This window comes from Citrus clementina, unplaced genomic scaffold (genome assembly GCF_000493195.1).
Source record: "Citrus clementina cultivar Clemenules unplaced genomic scaffold, Citrus_clementina_v1.0 scaffold_3, whole genome shotgun sequence".
In the NCBI taxonomy this organism is placed as follows: domain Eukaryota; kingdom Viridiplantae; phylum Streptophyta; class Magnoliopsida; order Sapindales; family Rutaceae; genus Citrus; species Citrus x clementina.
Genome location: NW_006262339.1, coordinates 24,563,850 through 24,578,965, shown reverse-complemented (window position 1 = coordinate 24,578,965; position 15,116 = coordinate 24,563,850). Strand labels below are relative to the sequence as shown.

At 37.8% G+C, this 15,116-nt stretch overlaps 1 protein-coding gene and 1 non-coding gene across 2 annotated transcripts; both read left to right on the top strand.

Annotated features, from left to right (window-relative positions):
- Nucleotides 1-8,822: 8,822 nt before the first annotated feature.
- LOC112100562 lies at nt 8,823-8,930 on the top strand. The gene has a single exon (XR_002906930.1). It is a non-coding gene; the product is annotated as a small nucleolar RNA R71 (small nucleolar RNA).
- Nucleotides 8,931-13,317: 4,387 nt separating this feature from the next.
- Nucleotides 13,318-13,944, top strand: LOC112099749. The gene has a single exon (XM_024187212.1). The coding sequence runs from the start codon at nt 13,318-13,320 to the stop codon at nt 13,942-13,944; it is 627 nt and encodes a 208-aa protein (XP_024042980.1).
- Nucleotides 13,945-15,116: the final 1,172 nt, after the last annotated feature.

Below are 15,116 nucleotides of genomic sequence, written 5' to 3'. Positions count from 1 at the left end.
AAGCACCATATGTGTACCCTTCCCCATAGGCTCTACGCATGCATATTGAGAGTTAGATTACTCGGCCCTTGTGATGCAGTTAATTCCACTGAGTATTGAGAGGTTTTTCCCCCACTTTCACTCGTGCGATGATGATCCCAGTGAGTATTGAGAGTTATTTCTCCTGGATATTATTCAATGCAGTTTTGTCATGTATGTATATATGACTTTATGTTTACTTTTGTAATGCATTCAGTGTGAAGTTATGTCATACAATTATATACAAGCACTAAAGCACTAATTTATTTTTGTATATAATTATATCCATTCATTGAGCAGCAAGCTTACTATTTTCCTATTTATCCCATTTCTCTAAGGTTTCCGTAGGATTTCGTGCAGTTCAGTTTCTGATCAGTTGAGGTTGGGCTATGACACGCATTACTGCATGACTTACATTTTGAGCACATCCATGTTTATATGTATATATCTGAAGTGTATGTATGTACAATGAGATGTGAACTATGCAAGTTTTGAATATATTTTTTAATGATGCATATATGTTATTAGATGTTTATAACAAAGGCCGAGGATTCTAATTGGCTGAAGCAAGATACATCATAAAAAAAAATCAGAACCTTCATGCGGCTGAGCCTTCTAAAATTGAGACCAATATCAAGGCTCACATTTTTATCCTTCAATAAATTTGAAAGAAGTTTTTGTCCCAAGCAAGCTAATCCTCCCGGTCTTTGTGCGTCTTCCCTAACATTTTCAAGGAAGCAAGAACCTTCAAAATCACTAGAGATTTTGTCGAAAATAGCTCTAGCGATTTTTGTTTTGCCTATACCAACAATGCCCCAAATCCCTAAAGCGTAAATATCTTTCGACTCAACACCTAGAAGAGATTCAATTTCCTCAACTCTTGATTCTACTCTAGCCAGCTGGTTTTTGTTATCACTCGGCCGAAACACTTCATCCAGCAGTCTCTTTAAAATGTGATTGACAACTTCATTTATAAGCTTCGATTCAGGCCTATCAAACACATAAAATTAGCAGCAGTAACTCCGAATAGAAGGGATTTGCATCAAATATGAAATAAGGGAGATTGCTAGTTTTTCAATTGAAATTAATATATACCACTTATTTTTTTTCATAAGGATAATATTGTAAAATAATGGTACCAGGAGAGTTATTAAATATTGTAAAAATAGTCAGAATAAGTGATATCTATTGATTTGAGTAAGGGAATTTACAATCTCCCTATAAATTAATAACTCTTTAATTACACGAATATGTTATAGGTGGAAGAGATTTTTTTTCCCTTATGGTATATGAGTGAGAGATTGAAATTGATTAAAAAACGACAGAACACTATTAATTTTAAAATATATTGTAACTTCTGGAGCTTTTATTATTAATTCTGCAAAAATTCTTTTATAGGAGTTCAAAAGTGGGGAAGTTCAAGATGTCTAGAATTTGATGCCTGATAAAATTTAAAAGTGTAGTTTAGCATCTGGAAAATTTAACTAAGAGTGCTGCGTGAATATTATTTATAGTGTTGAATATTAGTATACGAAATTAAAAGTAACTTTTCACCTGATGTTCTGAGAAGGAAAGCCAGACAAACTGGCTGCTTCCTTCAAAGCATTCCTCCAACTCTGCAGCTTCTTTGAATTCTTCAAGCTTCGAAAATGAATCCCCAAAACTCCCAGTTTGGTTTCTCATGTCTGATGGATCAACCCGATAGAAAACCAGAATCACAATCTGTGCACGCTCTTTCTTGCACACGAGGATCTTTACAAGTTCATCGACACACCATCTGGAAGAAGCATATGATTAAGAGAAAATGATAACTGAAATGGCTGATGCTTCAATTGCATTTACAAGAGACTGTGAAATTTCATCTCCTGTTGAGCTGGTCATCAATGAAAGTTTGGATATTTTGTCGAGACAGAGCCGAATAGAGATGGCTAGTAAAGTTGTCATGGGTGTCCTCTCCACTGAAACTGACAAAAACATCATACTTTCGTGGTCTAATCAGCCTCAGACTGGTGGATCAATGAGAAGAAGAAGAAGAAGAAGAAGAAAAAGAAGAAGCCATAACAAAAACAGTTCAACTGAATTGAATGTGTCTGTGCGCTTGATATGTATCCTCCACTACTCCCTTGAATCTTCAGGGAAGTTTCGTAGTAATTTCATTCAACTCATTGTCTACTGCCTTTCTCAAAAGTTCTTTGAAGACCGACAGTAAGAAGTCCAATGTGGCCGACTAGAGATGGTTCACAGGTCCCACGCACCAAATTTTGATAAGTTTTTGAAGAACGATAAAAAATGATGGGTAAAAGCCCATTTAGTCCCTATAGTTTAAGCTTAGTATCCATTTGGTCCATATATTTTTAAAAATGCCTTAAAACATCCCTACCGTTAAAGTATTGATACCCTACTGTTATCTTTCATTTATTTTGGCTTACTTTTACACAATGTCTTATGGTACACCCAGGCAAAACTTCATCAATTGCCTGAATTAAACCCTTTTGTCTGTCGGACATTATAGTAAGAGCCATCTCATTCACTATACCAAGATGTTCCTTCAACAATTCAAGAAACCATTTCCAACTGTCCTTGCACTCAACCTCACAAATGCAAACTGCCAATGGGAATATGCCATTATTGGCATCAAGTATAACGGCTGTCAGCAAGATACCACCGAATGATGTCTTAAGGTGGCAGCCATCAACTCCAATGAACCTTCTACATCCACGTATAAATCCATTTTTTAGTGCGTCAAAACTTATGAATATCCTCTTGAAGTACGTCTCTACACCTTGCATTTCATATTGAATTTTCACCATTGCCCTTTTATTCTTTATAAGAAGAACGTTGGCATAGTCATGTAACTTTGCATAAGATTTTGTGTAGTCACTATCAGCAATTTTTAGAACCCTTTTTTTGGCCATATACAACCTTTTCTTTGTAGTTGAACAAGAAAACCTCTTCCTCAATTCATCTGACATGGATTCACAACCGATATCAGGATTAAAACTAATAAAACCATACAATTTCTGAGTTATCCATCTACTAGTTACTTCAGGATTCTTAAACAACTCTTTGCACTTATGTTCACCACCTTTTAAAGTTTTAATCTGGAATGTAACTTTGTCAACCAATAAAGATGCATGGATTCTCCATGGACATTCCTTTCCTTCTTTGTCCTTCCCAGCACACACGGTTGTAACTCTACATTTGTCATTCTTTTTCCTTTTCAAAACTCTTGACTCTTGAATAGCATAATCCTTCAATACATTCTTAAACTCTTGAGCACAACTAAAAGTTTGCCCAACTCCCAAAACAATATCATCATCACCATCGGGTTTCTTGAACCTTTTTTTTCTTAAATCCCTTGTCATCTTCAATATTACAGCATCATCTTCTTCATCACTTGCAATAGATACATCTTCATTATCACTCTCACAATCTGACATGCCATCATCTCCATCAAATTCATTAATATCAAACCCTAAATCAACTTTAGGTTCACTATCAGACTTAACAGTATCACCAATATCTTCATCAGACCAGTCAATAGACTCAACACTGGTTGCATCATCACTTTCACCATCTAAAATATCAACATTAACTGCATTTGAGGCAAAATGATTATCTTTAGGGCGAGTTTGAGCTAAAACGGGTGACAAGCTGGCCAAGGATAACGCATCCATCTCCAAATTAATAGAATTAAGACCCTTGGCTTGAATTAAGTTAACCAAATTCTGGAAGTTTTTATCATTGTTCAATTCAATCCCTTCATTGGACCATGGGACAATGCCAGTAAGCTTAAAGCTCTCATCATAATGCTTGTGCCTTCCAAAGACATTATTCAAGACATCGTTGATGAGGGATACAAGACTCAAGCAATCAGGATCATAAGCATCCTCTACATCTTTGCCTAAAAATCGAACTGAAATGCTGATTTGACTCATTTGAATCTGCCAACATAAAGATGAACAAAAAATATCAGAAACTTAAAACTATTACATACGAATTCATAAAATACAAAATCGACATTATAGAACTTTATATGATTATGATTTTTTTTTACAAAAAAATACTCAATCAAGTGAAGTTAAAATAATTTCTTTTCAATTACAAATCCATTCCACTACCAATATTAAGCTACGAAACAACCATGAAAGGGTTAAAAAAAAGAAAGAAAATAAAAACCATTCAACTTTTAGTCTACTGCAAAACAAAAACCGTTCAACTTTTAGTCTACTTCAAATGGAATACCCATTCAAGTGAAAAGAAAAATAATTTCTTTTCACTGAACAAATGGAAGATTAAAAAAATAAATAAATAAACAAGACCAACGTGAGACGTACCAGAATAGGCCAATTTCCTTCGTTGTCGGTTTTGACATTTACTGCAAGACTACGTTTCCAATAGAAAAAATTTTATAGTAAGAAAATTGTTATGAGTTTTAAAAAAGCAAGTCACTTAAGTTCTTAAAGTGAGGGTTTTAAAGAATATTAGGGTTAAAATACATTTTTACCATTATGGATCTAGGTTATCGTAATAATTTTTTAAAATTTTAAATTTTACCAAGAAAAATACATTTTTACCCTCATGAATCTAGAATTAACAGTAACGGAGGTGATGCCGAGGGTGTTTTCAGGCATTTTTAAAAATACAGGGACTAAACGGACAGTAATCTTAAAATATAGGGACTAAATGGGCTTTTACCCAAAAATGATTCCAAAATTATTTGTGGGTATGTATATTTTTTATTTATTATTGTTAATAATTTAAATATTTTTATGATATGTTAGTGATGATTTTATTTGAGTCATTTTAATTTTTGTTTCACTAAAATTATATGTGAGAATCTATTATAAAATAGATAAATGTGTAACAGGATGTAGATAGAAAAATTGATCTTCACGTGAGGATTTTTCATCCTCACTCTACTAAAATTTCTTAGAGAATTAGGTGAAAAATAACGGTCAAATTTTAAAGGAAATGGGAAATGGGAAAAGGCTTCCCCACCACCACCATGCATATTGTTGCGAACCGCCCAATTGCTAGCCCAATTTGCCCACCAAGAGCCCAAGACAAGGCCAAGAGTGCTAGCTTGGCCTAATTCCAGAAAGTTCTAGGCAACTCTAGCACATTTGAGTTTGTAAATACTCTAGAATTCTCTATACATTTCTAGCACATGTAAATTCTAGATAGTTGATAGATTTCTCTAGAATCTCTAGAGCTTGGCAAGCCTCCCCTATAAATATGGGATGGCATTTAGCATTTGCACAACAACAAGCTTAACATAAGCAACTCAAACACTTGTAAGCTCTCTTGTAATCTCTTTTGTTAGCAATACAAGTTTCCTTATTCAGCTCCATTGCTCTCTTCTCTCTAGCTCTTCCAAAACCTCTAGGCTTAGCTAGTTGAGAAGTGCAAGGCTTACTTAGCAACATTCGGCAAAGGTTGTCTAAGTGCCGCACGGGTTTGCTGTGCAAAACACTCATCCCATGAAAAATGGTATCAGAGCTAAGGTTTGCACGCACGCAAGTTAGCTCACGAGCAATGGCCAACCCTTCGAATGTAGCACAAGAGGGTGTTGTTGGTGTGGATGTTCCGCCGGAACCAAGCCGCGGCCGTGAGGGAGAGCGCACCCAAGGCAAGACTCGCGGTAAGTCCAAGGCCCCATCCGTGGATGCGTTGGAGCCTCACATAGCCACTCTCGAAGTCGCATTGTCCGCCACTCAAGATAGCCTCGATAGTTTAGAGGAAAGAGTGGCCGGTCTCAAGGGAGAATACGCCGAGTTCACGGTGGCAACAAAAGCCCTCATCCACGAGCAAGCGAACACTCTCCGAGGTGAGTTTCGTTCAATCCATGATGAGTTGCTAAAACTTCGTAGCTTTGTTTAGGATGAACTACGCACTGTCCGTGCGGAAGTGGATGAAGTCCGCTCAGATTGGGCATGGCACAAGCGCACACTCTCTGCTAGTTTAGCTTCCGCACAGCCCGAAAGATCAAGTTTGATAAGAAATTCCAAATTTAGTATTCTAGCTGGAAGACTTTTTAGGCTTTTGCTACCTCTTAGATTCAAGATAACTAGCTTGTTCAGACTTGGCATCAACGTGGGATTTGGAGTTTTGGCAATTAGCTTATTGCAGGCAGCATGGATTATCTGGTTTAACTTACTATAATGCTGCTCGGTCAAAAAAGAGGCCAAGACAAAATCGTTACCACGTATAATAATTTAATGTTGTAATTTGAAAGATTGCACATGTATAATAAGATATGCATACCTTCACACAATCCCAAAGTCGTTCAATGTCACTATCAGGCACTTCAAGTAACACAAGTTTCTCTGCACTAAGGTTTGAAGGCAATGACTTCAACGGATATCCATACCAGTGAAGATATTTCACTTCAGCAAATCTGGGATCTTGCAAATAAGATATCTTACATTTGTTCTCTCCATTGACTGATGAACTATAGAACTTTAAAAATCTCAATTTAGGCATCTTTGTGAAAGTATTAGGATTTAGACGAATCTCTTTTACCTTTGATATATCCAAACAGATGCCCTCAATTTTTTTTGTCCCCTAAAAATAAATAAAATAAATAAACTTAAAATCAAATGAAAGATGATATGTATATTCCACTAATGAATTGCACTTCAACCCCACCAAGAAAAAATTTTTGGGGCAATTTTGTCACTAATTTACAATTAGAGGTAGCTTAGTTATTAATTCAATTTTTATTTATTCTTGCATGGAGTTTATGTGGGATTGGAGTGGGGCTCTCTGTCATTACTGGAATCAAATTTCAATAATTCATGTTTATAGTTATTGCTATGCAGTTAAACTCTTACTTGCAAATGCACAAAGAAACATAATAACACAAGTAATAATTAACATAAAAATTCTGCATGTGTCATAGACAAATTTACATATCAACTATGCTTGCAAACGGTTATGCAAATTGTCATCGCATTTATAATTTATTGCTACGTCATCTAACCACTATTGTTTTTTCTAATCATTGCCACTCTTCCATTAATTCTAAGACTCACGAGTGCGAGCGTATGTAAATATATTCACATCAAGTTTTTAAACACTACATTATTCCAAAATAATGTACATCTTAAAGTCATCCATGGGAACGATGGAGAAATCAAGCTTTCCGCTCCATGTTCCAAGCGTTATGTGCACGCCTTGTGCGATACCCGCAATTGGCTTGGCGGGTGAGTTTACCACTTTCATTGTGCCTCCTTCCTTGGTTGCCTTGAGGTCTAAGCGGTTGGCCTCGTCTACGAACACAAAGTTGTGCGTTGCTCCCGTGTCCAGCAGCACGCGGACGGACTGGTCGTTTATCTTCACTCTTACATACACAAGCCCTTTCTTGACAAGTGTGGGCTGTTGGCGATTGAGTGCGCCGAGGAGTTGGAGAGAACCCATGCTGAGTTGGGGTTCCTCCGAGGATATTGTGGGGTTGCTCTTGAGTTGGGCTGCGAGAGTGTTGAGCGACTTCTTCTCCAGAAAGTCGCGTACCCAATGAGGACCGTTGCATATGAAGCATGGGCTTTGTGGCTTTGGCACCTCCTTCTTGCCCTCTGATTTTCCTTGCCCGCTTTTGTTGCTAGACGACTTTTTCTGCCCCCAATCTTTGCGGTTGTTGCCCTTGTCCTTGCGACTCTCTCCCCCACCTTTGCCTTGGTTGGCCTTTTTATCCTTGGATTGGGTAGAGTATTCGGTGAGCGACTCCGCAATGGCGATGGCGTCGTCAAGTGTTTGAACGCCACGCCTATCAAGCTCGGTCTTGGCCCAATCCTTGAGGCCATCTTGGAAGTAGAAGAGCGAATCTTTGTCGGACATGTCGCTTATCTCCAACATAAGGGTAGTGAACTCGTTGATGTAGTTCCGAATGCTACCCGATTGCTTGAGGTGACGTAGGCGTGCTCGCACTTCCTTCTCCACATTGCTTGGGGCGAACTGCTTTCAGAGTTCTTGCTTGAAGTCGGCCCAAGTGTCGAGGGTGCAAATGCCCTCTCCCATCTCGCCATGCTTGCGACGCCACCATAGTTGTGCAGCGCCTCGAAGATAGGTGGGTGATGTGCCCACTTTCGATGCCTCATCTCGAACACCCATGGCATTGAAGTATTGATCAAGCCCAAATAGGAAGTTGTCCACGATTGTGGCGTTGCGTGTGCCATCGTAGGTGTCGGGATTTGACACGTCAATGCGCTGCGCATCACTCGTGCTTGCGGAAGCTAGACTAGCAGAGAGTGTGCGCTTGTGCCATGCCCAATCTGAGCGGACTTCATCCACTTCCGCACGGACAGCGCGTAGTTCATCCTGAACAAAGCTACGAAATTTTAGCAACTCATCATGGATTGAACGAAACTCACCTCGGAGAGTGTTCACTTGCTCTTGGATGAGGGCTTTTGTTGCCACCGTGAACTCGGCGTATTCTCCCTTGAGACCGTCCACTCTTTCCTCTAAACTATCGAGGCTATCTTGAGTGGCGGACAATGCGACTTCGAGAGTGGCTATGTGAGGCTCCAACGCATCCACGGATGGGACCTTGGACTTGCCGCGAGTCTTGCCTTGGGCGCGCTCTCCCTCACGGCCGCGGCTTGGTTCCGGCGGAACATCCACACCAACAACACCCTCTTGTACTACATTCGAAGGGTTGTGCATTTTCAGCTAATTGGTCAAGGTAATCTAGTGCATCTTCAAGACTTTTATCTTTAAATTCACCATTACACATCATTTCTACAACTTGTCTAGTTTGTGGTATTAAGCCCTCGTAGAAATAAGTGACCAATCGCCAAGTTTCAAAACCATGGTGTGGACATATGTTAAGCAATTCTTTAAACCTATCCCAACATTGGTGTAATGTTTCTCCATTGTTTTTGAGTAAAAGAAGTGATTTGCCTTTTAAAACTTATAATTTTATCGATTTGATGAAAATATCAGTCGTGTTTTTCAATTTTAGTAATTTCCTTTATTAAAAAAATGTTTAGCTAAATATTAATAGTTAGGGGAAGGTGAAACTCTTAGAAAATAAATATGATTTAATCAAATTCTATTTTTAATTTTATAAATTAAATTATTTTCTATTTAATTTTATACATATTTTATATTATGAGATTTTGATTTATTGTAGACAAACAAGGGAGTTTGGCACAATAAATTCTTTTTATCTAAATATAAGGTATGGTAAAATGGTATTTTGTCTTATTGTAGACAAATTAAATTTTGGCACAATGAATACTTAATCCATCATAAAATTAAAGGGAAAATAATAATAATTTATATAATTAATCTTTTGGGCAATAAATCTAAAAAAATGGCAAAAAGAATTTATTAAGTTTTATTTACTACTAAGAGTGAATCCACAACCCTAACTAATTCAATTTCATAGTTTTATTTAAATTAAGTTGTCTATATTTAAGTTTTATTTTCAAATTTTAGATAAAATAAAATAAACAAATTAAATCTTTTCTCTGTGGATCGACCTCGGACTCACCGAGATATATTATAACTAGGCACTCTTATACTTGAGAGTAAATCAAACACTTTTAAGTCGTGTCAACGAGGAAGCGGGACATCACACGAGCCGACAAGGCCGCGAGGAAAATGAAAAAGTTGGCGAATACAAGGAGACGGCATGTTGAGTACAAGGAAGGTGATCAAGTCATGATCAAGCTCCTATCCGAACAATGCAAGACGTTGCGGAAAGTCCACAAGGGGTTAGTGAGCCACTATGAGGGACCCTTCTGAGTTGTACGACGAGTGCGCAACATCTCGTATGAACTTCAACTTCCGCCAAGACTCAAGATCCATCCAATCTTCCATGTGAGCCTTCTCAAGCCATATCATGGAGATGTGGAACACCCAAGTCACGGAGAATCAAGGCGCGCGCCAACCGCCGTTGTCACTGCATTCGACAAAGATGTGGACTACATCCTTGCGGATCATGTGGTCTCGAGGAGAGGCGTGCTAGCACACAACGAGTACTTGGTGAAGTGGAAAAACCTCCCCGAAAGCGAAGCCACTTGGGAATGTGAAGATAATTTGTGGCAATTCGTTGAGCACATCCAGAATTTCAGGCACGAGAGCGCGACAAGGACGCCGCGAGATTAGGTGGGGAGGATGTTGCGGACTGCCCATTTTGTTAGCCCAATTTGCCCACCAAGAGCCCAAGACAAGGCCAAGAGTGCTAGCTTGGCCCAATTCCAGAAATTTCTAGGCAACTCTAGCACATTTGAGCTTGTAAATACTCTAGAATTCTCTATACATTTCCAGCACATGTAAATTCTAAATAGTTGGTAGATTTCTCTAGAATCTCTAGAGCTTGGCAAGCCTCCCCTATAAATATGGGATGGCATTTAGCATTTGCACAACAACAAGCTTAGCACAAGCAAATCAAACACTTGTAAGCTCTCTTGTAATCTCTCTTGTTAGCAATACAAGTTTCCTTATTCGGCTCCATTGCTCTCTTCTCTCTAGCTCTTCCAAAACCTCTAGGTTTAGCTAGTCGAGAAGTTCAAGGCTTACTTAGCAATATTCGGCAAAGGTTGTCTAAGTGCCGCACGGGTTTGCTGCGCAAAACACTGATCCCGTGACAATATGCTTTCTTTTTATGGGCAGTTATCAAATTAATTCTTACTTAATTTTTTGTTGGGTGATGATATCTTCACCCCATATTTCTTGTAAGCCTGCCCCATTTTTAAAAAAATAATTACAAAAAGTATACATTATTTTTTAAAAAAAAATTGAAATAAAAAAGAACTTTGGAAAACAAATTAACAAATCTATCCTAATTTATTTTTTTGTGACATAATTGTTTTTATTATATTTGATTATAAAGATTGCTTTGGCATAATTCTAAATTGATTATTTTATCCTTATAAGGTAAAAGTACCATGAATTTACTTTAACTTCAATATGTTTCTAATTTTATATCAAATTCATTGTTTCTAATACTACTTATTAGTATGATTATAAAACTTTAATTAAACTAATATAACATCTCTATGGCGGAATACATGTAAATTATTAGGTTGTCAAATTTATATCATTTACACGTAAGGTAGAGAAAACAATAATTAAATTTCATTTAAAAACTTTAGTTCACATAATTAAATACCAAAATTATTAGATACAATAACTCATGTTTATTGGATAATTTGGTCATTTTATATTATACTAATAAAATAGTAAAATAAAACTTATATTAAATTTTATGATCAAATATGGTCAAAGAAATCTAAGAAAAAATTAATAGAAGGATTTAATTGATTAATTATACAAAACCATTATTAATTTGTATTTTTTAAAAAATATTACGAATTTTTTGTAATTAATTTGGTTATGTGTTTTTCTTCCTCTTCAGGAGCCGAGTCTGGTGAAAGTATTGACATATTTCAACTTGCTACTTTATCCCCTGAAATGATTTTGGAGGTAAGAATGCAAATCAATTCATTACTTTCGTGCACCAAGTAATTGGAGCTTGAGAAGCTATTATTCTTGATCCTAGATTAAAAAAAAAAAAAACTCTTGTCAAATTAGTTATTTTTCTGCATGTGATTTGATCACAGAAACAATAATTGCTGCTGGTGTACTAGAGGAAATGCATTTTTATTATAATCTGGATTGTTTGCTTAATGTTGAAATCTCATTTAATTTAATCAGCTAAAATGTGAGCACTGACATATTGTTGTTGCTACAATTTTGTTAATTTAATGATCTAGAGCAGTTGATGGAGATAATAAAGCCAGCAGCCAAGGAAGGGGCAATGCTTGTTTACACTCTAGCCGATCCTTCCATGGGGAATCTACTAAAAAGGCCTACAAACTATTAGAAAAGCAAGAGCTAAAAGTTTTGGATTCAGAGATGAAATAAGGAGCAATTATTCTGAGATGGATTATGTTAGAGAGGAATTAGAATTTGCTGGTAGGATATTTGTGCAAAATCCTGTTTGGCCTGTAATTGGTTAGACAAGAATCAAGTTTCATTTGTTCATTTTGGTGGTTGAACATTTGTTGACAGTCTGCAGAGTGGGTAGACAAATGCAGATGCAAGATTGTGGTGGTTGAACATTTGTTGATATGCATTATATTTAAGTTGTATTAGCTTCTCTTATTTATAATCATATCAGCTTTTTTATTTGCAATAATAATGTCAGTTGAGTTTAATATATCAGCTTCCCTTATTTGCAATAATAGTGTCAATTGGGCTTAATATATCAGCTTCTCTTATTTGCAATCCTCAACAAGGTATTTATAAACCAAGAAAGAAACAAAAGGAATCTCAGAACAAGTACATGCTCAACACACATTGAGTAACACATACAATTAATTGAAGTTAATTACAAATCGAGGGAACTTAAATCTGAGTTGCCGTTTTAATTCTATAGAAACAATGGGGAATATAATTTATTAACAGAGCATAAAGATTTGAGTGATATAAAGCCACTCTTTCTTTGAAAGAAATAAACATGGAGGCTGGAATTACAGGATAAGCTTTCCTCAATATCACGAAGACTGCAATTACAGGACAATGAGCTTTAACTCCCTAACAGTCAACTCATAAACAGCACAATGTCCTACACAAGTTACCTTAACAAGACGATTACGGGAGCTGTTGGGGACAAGACTATTGGTGCGTAAAGGAGATCAGAGCCGACACTGCGTGAGGAGAGCTGAGACTTGCTGGCTACTAAGTGGTGTGGGAGATCAGAGCCGACACTGTGCGATGGGAAACTTGGGAAAATTCGAGCAACGCTGGCTGTTGAATAGAGCGATACGCGTGAGAGAGTTTGTTGCATGCGCGTGCGTGGCAATTTTTCTCCCAAAATTTAGATTTTATATTGTGTGCTCAGTGTTGTGCTTAAGTGTTGTGAGAATATCATTTTCCTTTTTTTTCAATTATGTTATATAACATGTGAATTTATTAAAGGCTAAGTCAGCCAAAACCAAAAGCAAATTAGAATGATTTTGTTTTTTGAGAAGGCAAATTAGAATGATTTTAGTTGCATTGAGTTGGACTTTGTACAAACTTTGGGTTGGTTTAGTTTGAAACTCACGCTTGGATCGTAAGTTAGAATTTGGGGCTTCCAATAAATGGACTCCACATTTTTTCTCCTCGCATCCGTAGCATAATTCTATATGTACTAAAAAGTAAACAAAATTTAAACTTTAAAAGTTCTCCGAGTATGTCGGAACCCTATGAGAACATTGGAACAAACGATAACTCTAGTTTTTTTTGGGACTTTTCCGCTGCCATTTGTCGACAATCGATCAAGTAAAAAGGCCCGCTGGAGGGCGAATGGACGATGCCAATAATCCGCTTCCAGCATCTTATAGAGATGCACTTCGAGATTTTGGCCAAGGGAAGAATAGTGTCCATGGGATGACTGAGGGAGAGGAATTTCACGACGATGATTGGGATTTTGAGCCAGGAGATGTCATGGTAAGTTCTGATGGAGCTATGCCAGCAATAGACTTTTCGGAACGCATTCAAGAGAAGCTAATCAAACCATGGAAAAACTCAGTCGTGGTTAAACTTCTGGGTAGAGATATTGGGTACCGAGTGCTGTACAATAGATTGAAATTGATGTGGAAAAAGATTGGGGAGTTTTCGGTGGTGGACTTGGAGAATAACTTTTTCCTGATTCGGCTACAGTCTTATGAGGATGTTGAATATGCTTTAACGGAGGGGCCATGGGTCATTATGGGGCATTATTTAACTGTGCAACCATGGTCTCCACAATTTGACAGCATGGTGACTAAATTAGATACAGTTAATGCGTGGATCCGGTTACCTAGATTGCCCATGCATCTTTACGATAAGCGTATCCTGAAGAAAGTTGGCCAGCTTGTAGGGTTTGTCCTCAAAATTGATGTGAACACTGCATCCAATGAAAGAGGAAAATTCGCAAGGTTGGCGGTGTGAATATCGCTCAATAAGCCTATGGTTTCTCAGTTTAAAATTAATGGCAGTGTTCAAAAAGTTGAATATGAGGGATTGCCAATAATATGCTTCAAATGTGGGTGCTATGGTCATTCTAGCAATGGGTGTACAGATGGAGCTACACAGGAGGTTGCATTGGAGGCACCTATTGGAACTGAGGTCGCATTCATACCTCCCACAACCATTCACACTAATGCCGGAAAGGAGGATCGAAATAGAGAATATATTTTTGGCCCCTGGATGATTGCTCCAAGGAGAAGAAGGGCTGCGCCAATTCTTGGTAAGGAGAATGTGAGTAGCAGCATGCAAAACCAAAATCATAATGCTGGCATGTCACGCTTCACTGTTCTTGCTGATGCTGTTGATTATGTTGAGACTGTGGGAGTGGCCTTCCATGAATCCCCGAAGGAGCTACATCAATTGCCCAACCCATCCATCTACTCCCGTACTATGAGTAAGCCTAAACCTGTTCTTAATCCCATTGCTAACCCTAAATCACAGACCCTATGACCTAATATGAAGGGCAAACAAATTGCCAAGCCCCAACCGCCCAAACCTAAATAGACAATAACTGGAACCTCTAAAGTCATACATGCAAACTTTCTTCCATGCCCCCAAACAACCCCCAGTTCAAAGCAAGCCAACCCCCCATCTGCTAGTTCCCGTGGTCCCTCCACAGTGCATACAACCCTTAACCCAAAATATCACACAGTAGTTTCCTTCGCTTACCTACATAACATCTTTGTTGGGGAAACTAGCGGGGCCCAAAGGGAGATCGTTCATGAAGTGAACCCAGGGCACCAACCTCCTTTTGAACATTTAAATGATCCCCCTAATAGTGGTGGGGTGGGGGAAGAGGATGATATTATGAATAATGTTGATGACACCACATCTGATGTTGATACTTCTTTTGTCAATGAGACTCTTGGTTTGCAGGAGACATCGCCCAGGGGTACCCGCCAGTAAGGCATTTCTCTCTCTGGTTATTTTTTTATGATATCTGTAATGTTTTGGAATGTACAGGGAGCGGGCTCGGCGAGCTTTAAGCTCTCTTTTAATTCTTTAATCTCAAGCTATAAGCCTTCAGTGGTGGTGTTGTCTGAACCGCGTATTAGTGGCAAGAAAGCTGATCTTTTCATAAAGGGGAGTGGTTT

What these genes read in the sequence shown, in the direction of transcription:
- LOC112099749 (XM_024187212.1), top strand. Translation starts at nt 13,318, where the DNA reads ATGGACGATGCCAATAATCCGCTTCCAGCATCTTATAGAGATGCACTT.